Source organism: Triplophysa rosa, unplaced genomic scaffold, assembly GCF_024868665.1.
Source record: "Triplophysa rosa unplaced genomic scaffold, Trosa_1v2 scaffold443, whole genome shotgun sequence".
Taxonomy (NCBI): domain Eukaryota; kingdom Metazoa; phylum Chordata; class Actinopteri; order Cypriniformes; family Nemacheilidae; genus Triplophysa; species Triplophysa rosa.
The window spans coordinates 1-24,661 of NW_026634446.1; the positions used below are offsets into that span (position 1 = coordinate 1).

Below are 24,661 nucleotides of genomic sequence, written 5' to 3' on the forward strand. Positions count from 1 at the left end.
GCTTTACATTAATGATTTACATTAACGCTATTGTACTAGTGTAAGTTAGTGTATGTGAACCATTGCGGATTTTGTGACCCTGCTTAAATTACTCTTCAGCTTCAAAAAGGACTAACTATCATGAAACCACCAATGCACTTTTTATGTCATTCGATAGCTTTATGCGAGGAATAAACCCATATAGCATAATGAAGAAACTCTGACCTCCGCTGGTGCTGTCTGTCAATATCCAGTCAGCATGAGTGTGTACGGTGAAAGTCAAGACGCTACTCTTTCCAAGATGTTCCAATGTATTCATTATTCTTCATAATGACAAGATGATAGTCTATGGTTTTGTTTAAAATGTATTTTGCTAGAGACTGTGAGTTAACGTTACTCGCTGAGTGTAGCTTAGTTTATTAGAAGCACTGGAAGCGGTCTGAATATTTTGCGTCTTCATACGAAATAACTCTTTTTAAACCTCTGATTTAACTGTAAACTGTTGGATTGATGCAACGCACTATGTGTTAAACATGTAACATATCATCTCTTCTCGTTGTGTTCTAACTATTATTTGCTTTGGGGAGCAAAATGATCCCCGGGACTTCAGAAGTAGTAGGTGCTTTAAGCGCATCATTGTGCGTCCGGGATGCGCATAACTGTAACTAACGAAGCGAATGCATTAAGCGCATCCTTCTGAGTTCCGGGTGCGGGGGCTCGCTTTAACGCCACTCTGCATTAGAGTCTTTTATTCGGTGATAGTTTTGTACAATAAACAGTGACAGATAGTAGTATTTTTACTTTTACTCAATTACATTATGAGACTGAAAACAGAGTCGGATATTACTTGGAGGCATATATCATGCTCTAGTATTTCATAAACACATTTTTTAATGTTTTTACAATTAGCAGACGCTTTTATCCAAAGTGACTTACAGATGAGGGAAACAATGGAAGCAATTGGAACAACATAAGGACAACAAAAAGCATAAGTGCAATAAAAAAACTGGTCTCATATAGCCTACCACAGTATACAGAGCTAAGTTTATTTTATGTTTTTACCTTCAACACAGTACTTAAGTACATAAAAAATCAGTCTTTTTTACTTTTAAAATTAGAACTACCTAATTAAGAGAAGATGGTGATTTTAATGTAAACACGGATTAAAATGTTAAAACAACAATATTTATTTATAAAATGTGAGTATAAAGTATGATTTGCTTTATAATTTATGAAAATATTAGAACTTATTGTTTATTTGCAAAGTTTGCCAAAGGATTAATAAGGTAATCAAAAAATCTTTATTAGATTAATAAAAAATAATAATCGTTAGATTAGTCGACTAATTGAAAAAATAATCGATAGATTAGTCGACAATTAAAATAATCGTTAGTTGCAGCCCTATGTATAACATTAACAAAGTAAAATAATTATGATATAAAGCACGCCCACCTCACTGCATACATTTATTTAAACAAACAAAAATGCCCATTTTAATCTGTAATATGTGATCATATTTGATCATGATTACTCGCCATCATATTCCGAACCCCCCTGACTGTCTTTCCTTAGCAGAGCACAAGAGAAAAAATGTTGCTTTTTGACTAGTGTTTTTGTATGTAAGTGAACGGTGAATTTGTCAGTCAGTAACATTCTTTCTAACATCAGCCATAAACAGAGTCCATTAACTGATGTATGCAGTGCAGAGCTGTGTAAATCCCAGTTGTATGATCCTTCAGTACTGCAGGGTGACAGGACCACAGCATGTTTTTTTTTAAAGTGCAATAATAAGTAATACAAATTCAACACTAAAAAAAACAATAAAAAACATTTAGAAATTACCTTTTGCCCATCAGCTGCCACATTGCACTGATGTAGGCTTCACTGACACCTGAGAGAAAGAAAAACAGACAAATGAATAAAATAACAATTAACTTTAACATCTTCAACTCTGTAATTTTAGATTTAGATTTTAATGATATCTCACACAGTACATCACAGTAGAGGGATATGTATCATCAGTAAACATCAAGATGCCACAGCCTGAGGTAATGATAAGGATCATTCATTCATGTTCATATTGATGTTATTGTGTATTGCCCAAAGATTTGGACACAATTTATTTTGATGTTTTAGCATCATTGTTTCAAGAACTATAATAAATACATCCCCTTAAAACTGACCAAAAATACTGAATAGAGACAGAGGCAAGAAACCTGAATATAAATGTGACCCTGGACAACAAAACCAGTCTTATGGGTCAATTTTTCGAAATTGAGATTTTTACATAATCTGAAAGCTGAATAAATAAACTTTCTATAGATATATGAGTTGTTAGAATAGGACAATATCTGGCTGAGATACAACCGTTTAAAACTCTGGGATCTGAGAGCGCAAAAAAATCAAAATATTGAGAAAATCGCCTTTGAAGTTGTTAATCAGGGGCACTGTGGCAGACCATCCACTCACAAAAATAAAGTTTTTATATATTTAAGGCATGAAATTTACAAAATATCTTCATGGAACATGATCTTTACTTAATATCCTAATGATTTTTGGCATAAAAGAAAAATCGATAATTTTGAACCACACAATGTATTTTTGTTTTTTACTAAAAATGTTCCCGTGCTACTTAACTTTTCAGAAGACTGACATTTCTGTTTAAAATATCCTTTTTTATTGATCTTATTTAATATTCTAATTTGCTGAGACACTGATTTTTGGGTTTTCATTATCTGTAAGCCATAATCATCAAAATTTCAAGAAATAAAGGCTTGAAATAGTTCAGTGTATGTGTAATGAATCTATATAATATATGGGTTTCACTTTCTGAAATGAGTGACAAAAAATATTGACATTTTTCATGATATTCTATTTTTTTTAGATGTACCTGTATATGCCATGGTTTTTACTTAGTAGCCTACTGCAAGCCACTGTAAAGAATGCAGAAAATAAAGGAAAATTTAACACGGTGCCAGTGGCTGATAAATGTAATTGATTTGTCGCCCCCTGCTGTACACTACAGGAAGCGCGGCGATGATGTCACTCGGTCAAAAAACTGCAGTAATTGCAATATTAGGCTTGTTTGAGATGCACCTTGCCTCGCCTGAAAAGAAAACGAGAGTATGCGCTTGCAGTAAGGAGAAGAGTGAAAACAGCGCAGGCAAGACGGACACTTCCCAAATCATGCTATCGAGTCGACAGGAAACGTCAACAATAGAATAGATCGCGTTTGCCTTTTTTATCGCATTTTTCTTGGGCCAACTGAGTTTAAAAGTGAGAAATGTTCTAAAACTTATATTAGACAAACGCTCAACCATGTAATAATAATTACATATATAATAATTTAGGCCTAGATATTTTCTTTGACAAACGAATGCTTAAACATAGGCCTATTAGAACTTCCTATTTAAAGTTTTCAGTTTATCCCAAAAATCAAAGAAATTCATTTAAAAATGGTATGTGATATTTATCCTTCTGGAGAGTTTATATATTGTGTAAATTCTGTAAATTTCCAGAAAACGCAGAGCATATTTTCATTCAGAGCATATTTTTCTTTCATTCATGGACAAAGTGCAATAATTGTGGTTAAATTTAGCATGTCGTTTATATAAAATTAAATATGGAAACTGTGAAAAATGAGGACAAAGGTTTTTTTTATTAATAACTTACTTTTGTTAGCTGAGAATTTTATTCCCAAATGTATTTTTTTTAAATCACCCTGTTTATAGTATTTAAAAAAATATTTGGGACAATATTCAAAAACGCTGTTAAAAGCAAATAATAAAAAGCTTGAATTTTGTTAGATTTATTAGATAATATAAATTCTATTTCTTGTTTTGTGTTTATTCATATGGATATATTGAAAATGGTGTTTTTTATATATTTTTTGTCTTTGTTGTATGATCTTTTATTATTTTTTCTTTTCGTAGCCCCTCTTAAAATGGATGTTTTTGAATGTAAACTGTATACCATCTTGTTTTGTAATGTTTTTGTTATACTTTAATAAAAAGTTGCTTTTTATCGCAGATGAAATCGATGCAATTGAATTGCCACTGCTTTTACATGAAGGTGGTTATGAGGACAATATGCCTATTTCACATAGGTGTGTTTTTTTCCACATATAAATCACAAAAAATACAATGTACTTAGGTTAATGGACTTATTAATCGAACACTTAAGAAAAAAGATATCAGCTGACATTCTTGCCCAATGAGCATTTAAGCTGTGTCTTCAGCAAGTCGTTTCCCATCTTGCTTTTCAATGCAGTCGGGAGGAAGCAACTGCGCTCGCCTGCGGATTTAAGCCAGGCCGCCTCGCCGCCGCTAGAGTTTTTTGGCACACGTCAGAATGACAGCAGAGCAGGGCGGATGTAACTCGGACACATTTCTTACCGGCATGCATCTTGCGCTGATCACCGGTGATCGATTCTGCACAGAATTTGGTCATCTCGAACAAGCCTATTATCTGCTGTAAATAGTTTCCGGTGAGAAATCAGATATGCAATTACAACTCAACTCAACTTTATTTTATATAGCGCTTTTTACAATTTTCATTGTTACAAAGCAACTGTATATAAGACATATTGACTATAAGCAAAACAATTAAAGTTGTACCTGCAAAAACAAGAAAAAGTTGAAAACACAGAAGACAGACATACCCACATACAAAACACTCCACACACACAATATGCACACGTACTAACACACATAGACATAGACACACACACACACACACGTACACAGACAAGTACGCACACACACACAGACATGCACACACACGCTCAGTGAGAGCGCACATTTAAGATAAAGGAGAGAGAAGCACAGGTCAAATATAACAGACTATAAATTACTACTGTATATGCAATATTAATTAAGTAAAACTTTAAAATTCTAAAGCAGCCCCCCCCCGGCCAGGCAAATAGTGCAAAAAACAGTATGCAAACGGTGGCGACGAACCCAAAACTCTAATCGAGAAAAAAAACCTCAGGAGAACCCAGGCCCAACCAAGGGATTCCAGTTCCCCTCTGGCAAAAGCTGCTGCCTCTACACAAGCTCCAGAGAACTTGCACAACAAGGCTAAATAAAATAAATAAACTTAATAATAAAATAAATTATAGTTTAAGATTATCATTAATAATCTAATAGCATTTGAAATTTTGTGGTGAAGACATGTCAAGAGACCACGTCCATCTTTATCCAGCTCTATCATCTCAGCTCTTGTAAGGTCGCCGCTTCCCATTCTCCGCTCTACCATCAGGTCAGGCCATGAAGACGTGCCAGGTGACCGCGTCTGTCATGATCGTGGAAATGAGTACCCAGGTGCAGACAACGGTGGACGGAAACACAGGTTTATTTACAAAAACACAAAGCAAAACACCCTAGAGGGGGATAAAACAGACGAGGCAAGGCAACTAACTAAACCACATGAAACTTAGACAGGACTAAACTAACTACACACACAAGACTAGGCAGAGCAAAACGTAACACTTACAAAGACGAGGAACACTGAGAATACGAGGTAATCAAAACAGTACAAAGTAGCACAAAACGAATCAGCACATGACAAGAGACACGAGGTCAATATATAGGGGAATACAAACGAGGGATAATAATACAGGGAGGGTGACGGGGATTAAACACTAAGGAGAAGTTGACGAGGGAACGAAAGGGCGGGGCTAAAAGACGCAACACCGGAGAGAGGGAGAATATGGAAGGCCCACAGGGCCAAAACATCTCTCTCCACATATAACAAGGGATCCTGCCGTGATTCTGCCACAGGATCAAGAAGGACATGACAAGATGAGGCAGAATCACGACAGAACCCCCGCCTTAAGGAGCGATATCCTGACGCTCCTCAAGGTGACAAACAGGACAAGACAGACTGTGACAAAGACAAAATCCAACAAGACATAATAAACAAAATCAAGGGCAAACAAGCAAACACAACACTTGGGTTGAGGTGGGTCAATAAAACTAACAAAAAAGGGGGGGAGAAGGGAAACACACGAGTTCATGGGGGGAAGTCCACATAGGTTGGGACAAGGGGGAACAGTCCCAGTCCCTGGGGGCGCTGGAGAGCGCGGAGTCCCGGGGGACTTGGTGGCGGCCGACTTGACTGTCGGCCGGACCCGGCTAGAGGCCGGGCGGACTGCCGGCTGAGACGCCGACTGGAAGGCCGGCTGGAACACCGGTCGTGACGCCGGCTGAGTCACTGGTCGTAAGGCCGGCTGGAACACCGGTCGTGACGCCGGCTGAGTCACCGACTGGAAGGCCGGTTGGAACACCGGCTGGAAGGCTGGCTGGGCCGGAAGCACCGGACTGGACACCGGCAGCACTGGACTGGACATGGGACTGGAAACCGGACTGGACGCCGGCTGCACCGGACTTGACGCCAGCTGCACCGGACTGGACACTGGACTGGACATTGGCTGCTGCACCGGACTGGACGCCAGCGCGTAACAAGGGATCCTGCCGTGATTCTGCCACAAGATCAAGAAGGACATGACAAGATGAAGCAGAATCACGACAGTGTCCTTCTTTATCCAGCTCTATCATCTCAGCTCTTGTCAGGTCGCCGCTTCCCATTCTTCGCTCTACCATCAGATCAGGCCATGAACTGCATCCTGCTCGCCGTGGTAACCTTGGAACAATGAGACAAGACTGGCTGAGAGTAGAGTACTGTTCTGCACTCTTTGATGCAACATGTACATCAGTTGTGTTTTTGGTTCCGGTTGATCTAACTAATGCAGCCTAAACCCTCAGAGGATTTATATTATGGAAGAGTAGTGTATGCAAGATTAAAAAGATGCGTCTTTAGTCTAGATTTAAACTGACAGAGTGTGTCTGCCTCCCGGACAGTGCAGGGAAGACTATTCCAAAGTTTAGGTGCTAGATAGGAAAAGCATTTACCACCTGCACTTGATTTTGAAATTCTAGGTATTACCAACTGACAGGACGCCTGAGAGCGTAATGCACGTGAAGGACTGTAATACCAGAGGTGGGTAGAGTAGCCAAAATCTTTACTCAAGTAAAAGTACAAGTAACTAGAGAAATTGTTACTCAAGTAAAAGTAAAAGTCACTATTTTAAAAATTACTTGAGTAAAAGTAAAAAAGTTTTACTTAAATTTTACTTAAAAAGTGCATGTTTTCCAAAATGTTACTCAAGTAAATGTAACGAAGTAAATGTAGCGCGTTACTACCCACCTCTGTGTAATACAAAAGGAGTTCATTCAAGTATTGAGGAGCTAAACCATGTAGGGCTTTATAAGTAATAAGCAAGATTTTAAAGTTAACGCGATGCTTTATAGGTAACCAGTGCAAGGTTGACAGAACCGGGCTAATATGTTCATACTTTTTTGTATGTGTAAGAACTCGAGCTGCCGCGTTTTGGACCAGTTGGAGTTTTTGTAATAAGCCTGCAGGGCAACCACCTAACAGTGCATTACAGTAGTCTAGTCTTGATGTCACGAATGCATGAATTAACTTCTCTGCATCTGACACTGACAATTACAGTAAGAATGGACCCAGCCGAAGTGTTTCTCATGATTGAATTATTCTGGTATTTACACACTAAGGTGTTTCCACTGTCAAAAAAGACACAAATGCTTTTTTTACAATTTAGCACCAGTTCTACGAGGTCAATCAAAAACCATATAAGATCTTATTGAATACCTTAATAATACTTTACCCATGCAACATTTTGAACCCCATTACGATTGCTTCCAATATGACAGTTATATAAGGAAGTATAAAGATATCTAATTAAAATGAGCATGATACATTTTCAGTAATGTTTGTTTGTCATATTTTATATTTTTAACATGAATCACTTTATGATTAATTCTGGATATGTTTTTGTGTAATTTTTTTAGCCATTTTTTAACTGTTTTATCATGCAGCTAGTTGTTGCACGTTTGGAATCTCTTAAAATTATATTTTTAAAAAACCTCATATCAACCTCATATCAGCAAAAACGAAGAAATTCATATTAGCATTCAGTTTTGTGTTTTATATCACTTCCGGGAACAGGATAAATTCAGGTGTGTCAGATGGAAAGGAAAACACGTTTCATTCCTCTGCTGTTATATAATTCTTAATGCGTGTGCGTATGAGAGAGAAACTCCAGCGCGAGTGCGTGGTGTGATGCGCCTCATCACCGTGACGTCACGCCGGGAGCTGTCCGCCTCGCGCTGGTGCTGAAGCAAGATGGCAGCGCTATAGGGGCGAGAAACGCGCGATAAACTGAGAAAAGCGCTTTATGTGAGCCGTTTCCGGTCGTTTGTCCGTTTATTCTCACGTCTTTATTTGATAAAGGCCAAAGTTATGACTGTCTGTTGAATGAGAGGCTAAATTAAATCACGGCACGTAGACTGTCCGGTTCTCACCGAAACGCAGCTGCTCGACGCGACGCTGCGCTGCGCGATGTCTCTGCTATGCGTCGGAGGTAAGTCACTGTCTTACGTTTTATCCCTGCGTTGGGATTCCTTTTCATTATCTGGCTTGTGAAAGCACTGGAATCGTAATCTTTTACAGAAAAGGGCAATAGCAGCCTACCTACAGTCATGGTGTCGGATGGTAATACTTTGGCACTACACTGAATGAATGATGATCATATTCTTGCTCCGTACTGTAAATTACACAGTACACCAGGCTTCTTAAAATATATGCAAGCCAGAGCCCCAACCAAAATGTTATATTTTCTAAAAGCTACGTATTACCATTTTACCATATCCAGAAAAGCACGTTTGGAGTTTTTATCAGAAACCTGTCTTGGTACAGTTTACCATGGTACATTTCAAAAACCACTGTACTGGCACCAGGTCTACAAACGTAGGGTTTTTGTGTTTTCTGTTTCGTTGATATAGTTTACTCATTTATTTGAATATTGTCACTATATTATGTGTATTATATCAGTTTTTAAAAAGACTGAAAAACGCAACAAACGCAGATGTGCAGCCACACCTGATGCTGATATATTCTGGTATTTTTTCATTGCTGAAAATGACAGATATTTGCATGTAGCGCATTTAAATCTGCATGTGCGAATATTTGAATACACTGCGCACAGTTTTCTTAACATTAGATAATTTATTTCGTTTTTCTTTTGAGATTCAATCAATGGTTTTTGCTGTTAAGTGCAGTGAGGGGAATCTCTAGAGGCGCGTGGGAAATGCGCTCGTGAGGGAATCCTGTGCGAGCGTGTGAGCTCGTTGAAATGACATTCAGTGTGAAGATGTTGCACCGTTCCGCTGACGGTCAGTCTGGACAATCAGTATTCGATAAAGCTGTGCACCTGAGTGACGGGTTTAAGTTTCACTGTCTCTCACGGCGTCGATATGATCGTGCGCACTCGTGTCTGAATGCACTGCATCTCTTCTGCATAATAATAATCAGACATTTGCATCTGATTCACGTTTAAAGACGAACTTGCAGTTACTGAAGCATTTGAATGCAGCGTGACTGGTTTTCCTGTGATGCAGTGACGTGGCTGCTTCATTCATTTTCTGTGCTGTACAGTTCATAACACACTATACTGTATTCTGAGGGTGCATCTCTGGAGTTTTGACTGGGTTGTATTTTTCTGGCATTTATTTTTTTGAAAATGAAGCTCAATTACCCCTTCATCCTCATTAGTGTGAAATATTAACTGTCAAGTATTTATTCATCGTGGTGTTATTTGCTTTACTACCAAACAAGGCATCTCAGTAGGCAACATAATGTGCCAACAGCTGTTGCCTTGGGAACTTACAAGCTTATGATGCCTAAAATGTATGGGATTCCTTTTGTGCCAATAAAAATGAATGCAAACTTTAAAAAAACGAACAAAAATATACAATGAGAAAGAAAAAAAACCACTTTGATAATGAAAACAATAAACTCAATTATTTTACATTATTACATTATTTTCAAATAAACAGCTATTTTTCTTAACAATTTTCTAAGTTTCGTTTTTGCAATTAATAGTTTTGAATTCGCTGCTAGATTTTTCATTTGCGCTTTCCGAGTTTTCGTTTACGCTTCTCAATTTTTCGTTCGCCTTTCTGGCACAAACTCTCGTGTGGGCGGGACTTATGGCCGCTTTACGATGATTGGCTAGTGAGTTTTTTATTGATAGCTCCCTGACAAGGAAGTCGATACTGAAGACAGTACAGTGCAACGAATCTTAGAGAACGATATGCATGCTGTTATCTTTATTGTTTGTACTTAAAACTACTTTCTTATTTAGTTAGTATATTAGTAATTGGTATTTGAAGTTGGTAAGTCATGCGCGGTGTGGATCCAAGCGTCCTCCTCCTCATCATCGTCCTCCTCAGCCTCAGATAAATGAATGTAATTCAGATAATAAAGAAAATCACTAAAAGTTTTATTCCTGTACAGTAGCAATTCTGTCTTTACTAAGGGCGTTCATTGTGTGCTTTATATTTATTGTCAGGTATTATTTTATGGACTATTAAGATTATTTTCTTAAAAAGGAACGAACAACTTGCATTATAGCATCCAATAAAGACACCTTACAGATTATTGGGTTGTGAGAAATTAACGGGCGGAATTTATGGCCACTTTACTCTCATTGGTTAGTGATATTTGGATTGACAGCTCCCTGATCAGGAAGTCGATACTGAAAACAGTGCAGCGGATTAGAGAGCAATCTGCTTGCGGTTTTCTGTATTGTATTGTTTTAGTGTTTGTACTTAAATTACTTCTTATTTTGTTAGTATATTAGCAGGGTTGCCAACTTTCACGCACTTAAAAGTAGGACACATTTCCAGGCTCTATCACGCCATAACAACAAGCCAACGTCGAGTAAAGACAGGGGGCATGTTCAAGCAAAAACCGGTGCACAACGTTTTGCTACGGTTTCCGGGTTGAACGACACGTTTCCTGGAAACGGTTTGCAACGGTGTGCAACAGGCTTTGAGATGCGTTTTCTTTTGTTTGGTGGGCGTGTCAAGAATGTCAGCCCAATCAGCAGCAACATGTATATAACCCACGCGGTATTAAAGAGACAGCTCGCACAATGGGACCAAGTAAAGTCGTTTAAATGTGTCCGCTGCAGCTCGGTATACACAACAATTGAAGATATTAGAAGAGATGTATTTTGCAGTATTAAACACGTATTTATTCCGATGTCAACAGGCTCCGAACATTTTAAAAAAAGAACTTAAAGAATGGCCTTCTCAGCTGCCATAGTTCAACTCTTGCGTCATCGCAACAGAGTGTTCAACCGCACCACCATTTTGAAACATTTTGTCGGGGCTCAACGCAGCCAGGATAGATAGCCAACTTTACGTGGGTTTAGAGGCCGTCAAGACAGCAGTCTATAATTTATAATTACAATGATATCAGGAAAACGAGATGCTTAGTGAGTTTTGAGGAGATATACAATGAAGTGTTATGCTTCCAGTTCATATTTCTAATTTATAGATTATAATCATGGTGGCATTTTATGTATTGTTTCTATCTTTAAATGTTTGTTATAGTTTAAGAAGTCTCTCTTCTGCTTCTGCTTTTCTTTAACCTGTTTTATTTAGGTGTGTAAATACATAATGAAATTGTTGTTTGCAAGAGGCAGACTAAATTAATAAAACATTATAATGGCCTCTAATTGTGTCACCTTGTGAATTTGTTTTGTTGTAGCGTTTAAAAAACATAAATGTCATTTGAATGTATTGGTACTGTTTTATGAGGTGTACTTTCTGTGAATGTAAAGAAAGGGGTATAATACTGTACATTCACCATTAGTTTAAAAAGAAAGATACAGTACTTGACTTATAAGTGGACTTAATTCTTTAAAATGAGACTGTTTTCAAGAGCGACATCGTCATCCTCCTCCTCAGCTGGACACAAGTCACCCTCAGGTACATTTATGTTATCGAGATAATAAAATCGCTAAAAGTTTCTCTGTACAGTAACTATGCAGCAATGTTTTCATTTAGCACGTTAATTTCTCACAACCCAATAATCTGTAAGGTGTCTTTATTGGATGTTATAATGCAAGTTGTTCCTTTTTAAGAAAATAATCTTAATAGTCCATAAAATAATACCTGACAAAAAATATAAAGCACACAATGAACGCCCTTAGTAAAGACAGAATTGCTACTGTACAGGAATAAAACGTTTAGTGATTTTCTTTATTATCTGAATTACATTAATTTATCTGAGGCTGAGGAGGATGATGATGAGGAGGAGGACACTTGGATCCACACCGTGCATGAGTTACCAACTTCAAATACCAATTACTAATATACTAACTAAATAAGAAAGATAACAGCATTGCAGATCGTTCTCTAAGATTCATTACACTGTACTGTCATCAGTATCGACTTCCTTGTCAGGGAGCTATCAATAAAAAACTCACTAGCCAATCAGCGTAAAGCGGCCATAAGTCCCGCCCACATGAGAGATTTGTGCCAGAAAGGTGAACGAAAAATTGAGAAGCGTAAACGAAAACTTGGAAATTTCGAATGAAAAATCTAGCAGCGAATTCAAAACTATTATTTGCAAAAACGAAAAAACGAAAATTGTTAAGAAAAATAGCAGTTTATTTGACAATCAAGTCACATCCTTGCAACTGAGTTTATTGTTTTCATTATCAAAGTGTTTTTTTTCTTTCTCATTGTATACAGTATTTTTGTTAGTTTTTTAAAAGTTTGCGTTCATTTTTATTGGCACAAAAGGAATCCCATAAAAATGCGGACTATGTAGGCAGCACACTAGATTTTAAAACACAGCCACTGTATACAGAACGGATTTGTGACTGTAAACCCATCCACTGTGAAAAATTGTCACGATCTGGGGGAAGAACCCAAGTGCAGACAGCAGTGAAGCGTTTAACACAGATTTTTATTATAATATAAAAACAAAAACCCACGATGGGGGAACAAACACTATAGCTAAAAGACTTCTCGAAAAGGCAAACAAAAACTTCCTGCTAGGGGCAAAACGAGAACTAAAGCAAAACACAAACAAAACTCACTATACAGGACAAGGCAGGGACGAGGCGAGGCAGGGCAGGGGAACTAAAGAAAAAGACAAACAAAACTCACTATACAGGACAAGGCAGGGACGAGGCAGGGCAGGGCAAGGCACGGCAGGGCAGGTCAGGGCAGGGCAGGGCAAGGCAAGGAACAAGGTCAATGGGACAGAGACTAACATGAACACGGTACAATGAACGAATAGACCCGAGACAGAAAGAACAGGGGATCTAAATAGGGGAACAGTATTTTAACGAGGGATGATTACACAGGGAGGGTGACGGGCAGGTGACAGGGATCAAACACTAAGGGGAAGCTAACGAGGGAACGAAAGGTGGGGACTTAGAGACGAGACACCGGAGAGAACGCATATTATGTCGTGACAGACAATAATATGCTTCTCTCCACACAAAACATGTGGGTCTGTCATGATCCTGCCTCAAGGCTCAAAAAGCATGACAAGAGAGGGCAAAATCATGACAAAAAATACTGTAGTATGCTGTAGTATATTACAGTAATTACTACACTTAGTTAATGTATACTACATGAATCAGTCGTAAACTGAAAAACTCTGCTAAGTATTCTAGACTACTTTAGCATTTACTACAGTAAGTTTCAAAACACTGTTATATCTAGGAATTTCACTACAGTTTACTCAGTGTTGGGTAAGTTACTCTGAAAAAGTAATTAATTACTAGTTACTAATTACATATTCAATAGTGTAATTAGATTACTGTACAAATTACTCTCTCCAAAAAGTATTTAGTTACTTATTACTAATTACTTTCTATATCCAACCTACATCAACCTTGATTAGTTAAGTGATTCAAGGATAGACATGAAACGGCTCTTTTAATTCATTCAAATAAATAATATAAACTACATAAAGTACTCTTATTTGCTGACCAAAGTATTACAAATTTGAGAATTATACATTAAAGCATTCATTTTAAAGTTAGACTTTGAATTTTGATGTTAATTCCACTATTGCACACACATACAGTATATTACACAAAGTATTTAGTTTAATTACATCAAAAGTAACCATAATTAAATTACAGAAAAAATAACAGTAATCCCTTACTTTATTCTCGCAACTGCTCAACACTTGCTCGCTCGTTGAGTTGACTTCTGAGACTTGGAGGCGGGACAATGCATGTTAAAAGTTACCAATCAAATGAGGTCTCCGCGCTTTTGATTGGTAACTTTTAACATGCACTCACCTACATGCAGTCACCTACAGATTACATGTCTTACTACCGAATGATTAGTGTATTACCTTGCCTTAGCTGTGTGTTAGTGTTTTAACAAGTGACATTTTGATTTCTTACATCTGTCAACAAAAATTATGCTATATAATATAGCAGTTAAACTTACATGTCATGTATGACCTATTTAAAACATAGGCTACTATAATAATATAATTAAATGTCTCCTGTAGTCATTAAATTTGAGTTATCTAATATCTGTTTACTGGCATAGCCCGTTTTAATATTTTCAAAACAAATAAAGCAAAACAAATAAATTATTATTAAATTAAATTTTAGAGAGTACATCATATTGTAATTTATAATAACTTGTGCTTTGAGTTATACTGTTGTAGCCATTTATTAATTCTCATTTTATAACAATTTCATGAAAATTATTAACAATACAAAAGCAATTATGAATACACATACCAAACTATTTATTTCTAACTTCCTGTCAAGATGCCAAATACGTAAATCCAAAGCCAAGGGCATACATAACACTGTAACCCAAGTTTAAAAACGGAAAAAAGTATCGTGTTATGCCAAATTAAGACGTCTGTACAACGGGTAAGATACATGTCGGAGACTGTAGATGAGTGCATGTTAAAAGTGACCAATCAAAGGATCGGAGAAGTCTGCCATTGTCCCGCCTCCAAAGTCTCAGAAGTCAACTCAACGAGCGAGCAAGTGTTGAGCAGTTGCGAGAGCATAGAGAGAATCGCGCGCGCGCTCGTCAAAGCCTCTGCTCGCGGACTGAGTTTTTGCTCGCGGAGCAGAAATGCGCCCGCGCGAGGATTCTTTTCCACTTGCGGATACTGTTCTGCTCGCTCGCGGAGTTTAAATGCGCCCTCGCGGAGCAGCTTTCCGCGCGTTTTTATCATTATGCACGTTTGCATAGCGCGTGCGCGAGTGAGTTTTGGGTCCATTTAAACTCCATAGAGAACATACTATTTTAGGTGTTTTCGCACATGTACGCTGGATGTATGTGGAATGGTTTAAACTCATTCCCTCAGTTTTATTTAAGTATCAGCCAGTGGTGTGTTCTCACATTGGCACGTGGGAGTCATTAATTTTGATGTGTTGTTTGTGGGCACCACATCTTGCTGTGAATTATTCATACCGGCAGCAGTGATTTATGATTTTGTGCTATTATGTAATAGTAATTGTGCCTTCTGTAAATCAGTTTCATTGATCTGTGCTGTTTTTTGATATTTTACAGAGGGCCTGTGAAACAGTATCTGATAGAAGTCTCTTCCTCTCTCAGGTGGAGACGATTGAATTCTGTCTGCAGCTGTGTTTGTCACCACATGTTTTAATTGTGATGTGTTTAAGAACAGATGCTCGGCCATCATGTTTCTGTGGACTGTGCAGGTATAAAGATGCTGTATCAGAATAGAGAATCTATTTTTAGATGCACCTGCAAACGAATGCATGCGTGATGAAAGCAGCCTGTAATATAGATGTATGCAAGTTCTGTGCTATCAGATTGTCATGTTGGCTTTATGCGAGTTACCAGGGTTCACTATATAGAAAATATCTTTATACGGTCAGATCTATCAATCACTCTGTCTGAACGTACACAGAGTGCAGTAGTATAGTATTCCTATGTTTAACTTCCTATGTTTATCATCCATTTGTCTGTATGTCTATCTAAATGTACAGTATATTTACACCACCATTAAAAAGTTTAGGATCACTTGATTGAAATGTATTGTGATATTGAAAATCATTTGATCTAAAGGCAGTTGCTTATATATTTGAAACTATTGTTGTAGACAAGAATATAACCGTGAAAGCATAATTACTACTTTCATTAGAAAGCGAAAAATTGTAAAAAAAAAAATTGTATTTAATATAAAAGTTTTTGAAATGGGTCATTTGGTAGCCAATAAGAACCCAGCATAGATGGGAACTACTCCAGTACTGTTTAAAAAGCATCTCAGAGTGAGACCTGAAAAAAGGTTGATAAAATTACAATTCTGCAAATTCAAGGCAAATGGAGCTACTTTGAAGACAATATTTGAAAAAGCTTTGATTAGTTTTAGTTTTCTGTAGTAATAATATAATTCTCATTATTGTTTTATTTAGTTTTTATACAATCTAGGAAAAAAATAAGGAATGAATAAGTGTTTCCAGAATATTTTAGCAGTAGTGCATATTTACAGTAGATTTGCGTTTATTCTGACACCTTTATTCAAAGCGACCCTCTCATGGTCCTGCCTCCTTGTCCTTGATTTCCCTGTCGAGTGGCAGGATCTTGAAATATCCCTTATGTTTAGTGTGAGAAAGTCATGGTTTGTTTACCATTGACATGCCATGTGCTTTCTGTGTCTTGTCATTGGCCCCGCCCCTCTCGTTTCCCGTATTGCTTTCCTGCCGTGTCTCATGTTCCTCACCTGCCCCTCGTTATCTTCCTTTGTCTGTCTCCCTATTTAATGGCCATGTGTTTGCTGTCTTGTGTGGATTCGTTGTTCAATGTGACGGCCTGAGTCTCTTGTTTAACGTGTACGTCCCGAGTTTCGTGTGCCACGTGAGTTACTTGTGCCTAGTGTGCTTTGTGTGCTCCCCTTGCCTTGTTTGTTTATTTGGTTTACCTTACCCTGCCCTGGACATTGTGTGGTGCTTTGTTTAGTTTATTTTTGCCCCATCGAGGGAAGTGTTTTGTATTTTAGTTTGTTTCCATTTTGTGACACCCCCTCGTGGGTATTTCCTTTGTTCAGTGTTTTATCTGTTTAAATAGTCTTGTGTTAACAAAATATTTATTAAATAATAAAACAAAAACCCACAATGGGGGAACAAACACTATAAACCAAAGACTCCTTACAAAAAGGGAAAACAAAAACTTCCCACTAGGGGGCAAAACAGGAACTTAAATAAACAAAACTCAACAAAACTCACAATGAGGGACAAGGCAGGGACGATGCAAGGCAAGGCAAGGTAGGGCAGGAACGGCTACACATAAACACGGTACAATGAATACTAAACATAGAACGACATACGAGCAACAATGAACCGGCACGGACAGAAAGAACAGGCTTTAAATAGGGGGACACTAATGAGGGATGATTACACAGGGAGGGTGACGGGCAGGTGACAGGGATCAAACACTAAGGGGAAGCTAACGAGGGAACGAGAGGGCGGGGCTACGAGACGAGACACCGGAGAGAACACATATTATGTCAAGGGGACAATAATATGTTTCTCTCCACACAGAACAAGAGGTTCTGCCATGGTTCTGCCACAAGACCAAGAAAGACATGACAAGAGAGGCAGAACCGTGACAGAAGCCTCCCCCCTTAATGAACGCCCCTAGGCGTTCACCAAGGGGTAAACTAACGGGACATGACAGACTGGGTAACAGACAACATCCAACAAAAGAAATTGAACATTAACAACGGCAAACAGGCAATGATAATAAATGGGTTGGGGTGAGACAATAAAAATAACAAACATGGTAGGGGGGTGGGGGAACAAAAGAGTCCATGGGGGAAAGTCCAAAGGGGTGCTGGCTAGGTGGGGGAGTCTTGGTTCGGGGGGGCGCTCGAGAGTGCGGAGTCCGGGGGGACTTGTTGGAGGCAGGTTTGGCTACCGGCTGAGTAACCAGCTGAGTCGCCGGCTGGAAGGCCGGCATAGTCGCCGGCTGGAAGGCCAGCTGAGTTGCTGGCTGGACAGGACTGGGTGTCGGCGGGACAGGACAGGGTGTCGGCGGCTGGGCAGCGCTCTCTGGTGTCTGGGCAGCGCTCTCTGACGTCTGGGCAGCGTGCTGGGTTACCGGCTGGATTGCCGGGTCAGGTGCCGACTGGACAGGACAGGGTGCTGGCTGGACAGGACTGGGTGCTGGCTGGATCACCGGACTGGACGCCGACTGGATCACCGGACTGGATGCCGGTTGGGCTGCCAGCTGAATCACCGGACTGTATGCCGGCTGGATCTCCGGACTGGATGCCGGCTGGAGAACTGGAATGGGCACCGGGACCTGGGCAGGACTGGATGCTGGCTGGGTTTGGAGCCACAGCCCCCTCCTCGGCTTCTTCTGCCTGGAACGGCCCACTGGAAGTGTGGCCGGCTGTAGGGAAGTGACAGGGGGTGTGCTGGATGAGTCGGACGGGGAGTCACACAACTCACTGCATCCCCGCCTGCCACGGAGGCTCGCTGGCGGTGGAGAGGCTGTTGAGGGTGAGGCGGATGGTACGGCGATGCTCATGACGCCGACCTGCAGGGCATGACCCTCAGGGATCGCGGGCAATGGAGATGAGAAACTGGATTGGCCTGAAACCCTGGACTCCTCCTCTGCAGCCTCCAGGAACCTGTCGACATAGACCATCATGTCGGAGTCCCCCTGGCGAAGACTGCAGCGGAGGTGAGCCTGGCGGGATCGCTCTGCCTCCATGCTGCCTGCTGGGTTAATTTTTGGTCGGTTCATTCTGTCAAGTGTATGGAGGAAGAACCCAATCGCAGGCAGCAGTTAAAGGGTTAACATAAAATATCTATTAAATAATAAAACAAAAACCCACAGTGGGGGAACAAACTTTTTTATTTTTATTTATAACTTGTGCTACGTTGATCTAAAAGAGCATGAAATAGGCGGATATAACAAATCATAGTTATGCAATCTACTTAAAAAGCACTTTGATGAAGTTATATGAAGAGATTTTGCTCATTGATGTATTTAAATAACGTAATGCGAAATTGCATTGTTGTACTGTGTTACCCAGGCAGCGCGGTGCACGGTGCATAAGCTACCGGTGTGAAATGTCAATGGGCACGCGCTGCTAACGCTCTCTCTACGTGCTGCTCACGTGTGCAGTATGAAAAGGCTGTTGCATTTTCTTGTCAGTAATGGTAACGGCTTTGTAACGGGGAAACAGTAATTCATTTGATTACTCATTACTGAAAAACTAATGCCATTTTTCTCATAACTGGTGTCAGTGTTCTCTGTTGTAGCTTCAGTGAGATTAAAGCAAGCCCTCATCTCTGCTCTCAACGCATTGGAATTCATGCAGCACAGATAGCACAGCAGTTACACTGCCATGATAACGAAACACAACTCACTTATGAATAAAACATTAGATGGGAGTGTAGATGAAACCCACATAAACTGTTTAGATTAGAACTGTTTATTAGATTGCTGCTGACTCTGAGCTTTAAAACTCTCTCTCATGTTTATAATGTCCACTCGGTGAAGAAAAAGAAAACAGAAGCTTGAGTTTGGGGTGGTGTCGGATGGGGCGTACGGAGCGGGTTTGAATATTAATGCCACTCTGCACTACATGCCATGGGCTGCAGCGGGCATCAATAATGCATTGATAGACACGTCACAGCTCTTACAGAACACTGCGGGAGAGACTTAAAGACATTCCAGCACTTAAAAATATGACAACTTATGACACGCAAACTCGTCTTTCTCTGAACACCACACACACACGCACGCACACACACACGCACGCACGCACACGCACACACACACACGCACACACACACACACACACACTTTTCTTTAGAATCAAACACTTGACACACACACACCAACCCTGAGCAAACCCCAAATATAGCAACATTTTGAACACCAGACAGTAAAGCTCGGGACAGTGTTTTAAAATCCAGTGAATCCTGTTTTAAAGTCCCTTTGATCCGACGTTGGGTCCGTGATGTAAACAAATTTTGTTTTAAATTCTTAATGTTTTCTGAACAGTTTCGTTGTTACGGGGCATTCACACGGGGTGCCTTCTCATTTACTTTGAATGGATGATGTCATGCGTTGCTGAACTGAATTGTGGGTCCGTCAGCATCACATCACTGGCATTGCTTGCGGCAGAAGTTGAATGTTTCTCAAGTTTTCAAGCGCCAACGCAGGCATCAGCCAATCAGATCGCCTTATGCAAATAACATAGTACAGGTGCTAGCCAATTGCATTCATGCAAGACCGGAGAACAATGCCTGTGATTGGCTGTTGTAACTAAGGCCACGCTTCAGACACGCCCTCCGTCAAGCGTTGACGCCCCGTGTGAATGCAGGGTTACATCTTTAATGTATTTTGTTGTATTTGGTGATGGCTTCTGTAAAGTCCCCGTGATCCGGATGTTGCGATCATTTTTACTTCTGTATTTTGATGCATTTCCGAGCGAAATGGAATTTCTAATGAGAAAAATAGTGGGCGTGGCTTTCGTCTTTTTCTGCGATTTCATTGGATGTATAAAAACAGCCGTTGCAGTTTGAAATGGAACTGGCAGCAGACTGACAGTCAATGGGGAGGAGTTAACGGATGCTCTGCCCAAGCCGTCTAACATACGCCATTTAAGATGGATAGTCATTACAGGAAGGAAGTGCATTTTCAGATTTTAATTGAAGATTATGAGGGCACATGAATTTTAAAAAGAGAATGACCCACATTGATAAACTATTTACAATAAACGCTGCAATATTTCATGAAAAAATAGGCATTGTAATTTTTTATTTCACTGGGACTTTAATACTAATACATGTTCTTCTGTGTTTGTGTTGTGCAGTGAAAAAAGCACAGTATGATGGACCTCAGGGTGAGTGCACACTAACACAAAACACTACACACATATCACAGCTGGGTCTGTGTTCACATGGCATTTTATACTGATTTTAGGGAAAATATGTGTGGAAGTCTAATGTAAATATGTTGAATTTTGTTATATGGAGCTGAAAGTACTACACTGGTAGCTCTGAAGGGCTGAAATGTTCAGTTCATGCAAAAATGAAAATTTGTCATAATTTATCCCAAATGGCCTTCTTTGATGTTCAGAACCAAAACACTGATTTCTGAAAATGTGTGTTGTGTTTTTGTGTACAATGTGGTAGTGGATTGTGTCTCATTAAGCTTTAAAAGGAAACAATGTATAGTACAATGCAATGTTAGTCGCTTTGGATAAAAGTGTCTGCCAAATGCATAAATGTAAATGTCCTGAAGGCATATGAATGGGTTTGTTGAAAAACAAACTGAAATATATACAGTCCATTATTTGATGAAAGTCTTGTGCCTCTTCTCTTTTTTTGATGGTGTACACAAACAACACAGTTCCGCCAAAAATAAAAATCACACTCATGTCATGTCAAACATGTTTGAGTTTCTTTCTTCTTCAGAACACAAAAGAAGATATTTTGAAGAACGTCGATAATCAAACAACAATGAACTCCATTGACTAGACAAAACCACTGAGACATTTCACAAAATGTCTTCTTTTGTGTTCCACTGAAGAAAGACTCCCACACAAGATTAACAACCACAAGAAGGGAATACATGATGACACAATTATATTTTGGGTAAACTGAACATTTACACATCTGACAAACACAAAGGATAACTTTTGTATAGTATAATGCAGTGTAAGTCGCTTTGGATAAAATCCTCTGCCAAATGCGTAAATGTAATTGTAGTATACAACTCTACAATGTGAAACATGTGCTTTGATTTGATATTTTTATGTAATGTGACGATGCCTTCAGACATTTATCTGCGACCCGAGGTGTCTAAAAACATGTGTTATGAAAATCTCTTACAGAGAAATTCAACACGTATGTGACTCTGAAGGTTCAGAATGTTAAGAGTACGACCATCGCTGTGCGGGGCGATCAGCCCAGCTGGGAGCAAGACTTCATGTTGTGAGTTCTTCTAATTTTTCATCATGTTCTCTTCTTTGTCTCATCATCTGTGCGTCTGTTTCGTCTTGTTATTATCTGGCTCTTTATCTCACCAAATGTTCAAAATGACATACAGTAAAACTTATTTCCTCTTTCATAGCTTCATGTTAGACTTCAGATGTTTCTCTTTTGTGTCAGATGTGTCTCTTTATGATGTGTCTCTTTATGAGTCAATTGTTCTCATACAGCCAGAGTATAGAGCGAGAGATATAAAACTGTGAAACGTAGCTGTGACGTTGCTTTGACGTTGCTGTGACATCTGTCTGAAGAAAACACATGTGAGAAACATCTGATAAGCAGGAGACATCCTCATTGTCTCATATCTTTCTAGAGAAAAGAACAGGGATATTGAAGAGATGTTGGATTTATTTTTGTAGGCTGTCAGAGCATTGGGCTCTTGTTCTCTTCTCCCACTCGATTCGTCTCATGATTGCTCGCTGCCCCCTCACACTCCACTTATGACTTTACTTTATCGCTCTCATGCTCACCTTATCTCCCCCGTCTTCTCTTCTGTCTCTTCATTGGCTTTATTCAGGATGTGTAAATTCACTCGGTGTGCTCTGGTGAAGCGCGTCTGTTCTTATATAACACACCTCTGCAGAGATTCTCCTCCCCTCTCTTCTCTCCCACGTCCCTTTGATGACGTCATGTGCACTGCATCAAAACTTTCACGTGAATCCCTCATTTCGCTTACATCCGTCTGTCTCTCTGTGTTCGCTTTCATGGATTTCTGCTGATTTGTGAATTACTGTATGTGGTCCATTTCACCTGTGCGTGTTTGGTTATGTTGCATGCGGCATGTTTCCAAATGTTTCCGTTTATCGGTGATGTGATTATATAAAGAGCTTCATCCCCCTAAAAATCATCTTCTGTGCTGCCAACAATCAATCAAGATCAAATACAAATGACTTTTACTAAACATCAAGTCTTGATTTTACACCAACTTTTAACTCAGTGACGTCTCTTATTTAGCCCTATATTTCACATTCATTTGTTCAGTGGTTCACCGAGATGCTTTGTACTTCAACTGATTCTGTTGTTTTGTTATTCTCTGTGTTTCTGCAGTGAGATAAATCGTTTGGATCTGGGTCTTTCAGTCGAGGTGTGGAATAAAGGCCTTATATGGGACACAATGGTCGGCACCGTATGGATTCCACTGCGGAGTATCCGCCAATCCAATGAGGTCAGTACTACTTAACACAGTGGCTCTCAAACTTTTCCGTTGCACAGCCCTCTTTGTGTAGAATGCATCACTTTGCGTTGTCCCTTATAAAAACGTATAATCTTAAACTTTTTTTTTCTTATTTTTCTGATGTTTGATTACAAAAAATATATGATAAATTTCTATATTTCATATAATGCCACAAAATCTGTGGCCCCCTGGATCCATCTTGGGGCCCCCAGTTTGAGAACCACTGGTTTAATAGACCCATCACCAAATAAAGTTCGTAATGACTGTTTAAACATAAAATCACATTACCTCACTAGCTCTAAAATGATGGATTGATAAGAAAGTTTTGAAGCACGTGATGGATGGTCAATTTAAGTGTAACCTTATTGATAACCTGAATAACTTAATGCTTGTCAACCAGTATGGTCACTGTGTACTTATATCTACATGTATTTCTGTTTATTTGGATGATTGTATATCTTGTGTTTGTGTGTTTCAGGAAGGACCGGGCAAATGGTTGACTCTGGATTCACAGGCTATAATGGCAGATAATGAAATCTGTGGCACCAAAGATCCAACATTCCACCGTGTTCTTCTAGACACTCGCTTTGAACTGCCGCTCGGTGAGACGACTACAACAATAACCACAATCACCCCATAAAATCACATGAAAATACAGCAACACTGTACAAACAAACTTTGTCTATCAAATCATTTCTCGAGGTCTTTAATAACTCACATCAGATGCATATGAACATGAGTTGTGCTTGAAAGAACGATAGTTTTGATCTCAAATAGAAGAAATGGACACAAGCCCTCTTAGCAAAAGATGAGCCAAAATCTATTGCGGTCTGGAGTGTCTGTTCTCTGTATGAACGAGGTCTCATCTCTGAAAGAACTGAGATCAGCAGAAGTGACTCCAGCTTTACACTGAACTCATCCACACGTCAATACAACAGAACTCACCTGATTTTATTCCAGAGAGACCCTGCTGGAGTCTCACACAACCAGACCGAAAGCATCAAATGTGCTCCATCTGGAAAAGAACCACTCACACCTATGACACTTATTTGCGGTGGCTAATTATGTTGGCTTGAGAAACAAGCCAACATTCTGATGTTGCACTTAAACTTATTATTATTATGTTGGCTTGAGAAACAAGCCAACATTCTGATGTTGCACTTAAACTTATTATTATGTTGGCTTGAGAAACAAGCCAACATTCTGATGTTGCACTTAAAACTTATTAAAAGGTCCTGGAAGACGGCAGGAGCATTGGTCAGACCAAAAGGAAGAACCAAATACTCGTAGTGTCCCGTAGGTGTATTGAAGGCCGTCTTCCACTCATCACCCTCCCGGATGCGGACGAGATGGTAAGTATTGCGGAGGTCTAACTTAGTGAAGACCTGGGCTCCCTGTAAAAGTCCAAAGGCAGAAGACATGAGAGGTAGGGGGTACCTATTCTTAACAGTAATGTCATTCAAACCTCGATAATCAATACAGGGCCAAAGGGAGCCGTCCTTCTTCTTGATGAAGAAGAATCCCGCGCCCGCAGGGGAAGACGAGTGACGGATGAGCCCTGCCAGAAGGGAATCCTGAATATACTTGTTCATGGC

The 24,661-nt window shown here is 39.5% G+C and overlaps 1 protein-coding gene across 3 annotated transcripts in view; it reads left to right on the plus strand.

The window, feature by feature from the left end:
• Positions 1 to 8,147: 8,147 nt before the first annotated feature.
• LOC130550838 (protein unc-13 homolog A) overlaps positions 8,148 to 24,661 on the plus strand; it is a 69,729-nt gene continuing 53,215 nt past the window's right edge. For all 3 annotated transcript variants that reach the window (XM_057328347.1, XM_057328348.1, XM_057328346.1), the window contains exons 1-5: positions 8,148 to 8,425; positions 20,713 to 20,742; positions 21,736 to 21,835; positions 22,940 to 23,057; positions 23,545 to 23,668. In XM_057328347.1, coding sequence (XP_057184330.1) covers positions 8,404 to 8,425; positions 20,713 to 20,742; positions 21,736 to 21,835; positions 22,940 to 23,057; positions 23,545 to 23,668 — 394 coding nt within the window. In that variant the 5' untranslated portion in view covers positions 8,148 to 8,403. The remainder of the gene's footprint in view (positions 8,426 to 20,712; positions 20,743 to 21,735; positions 21,836 to 22,939; positions 23,058 to 23,544; positions 23,669 to 24,661) is intronic.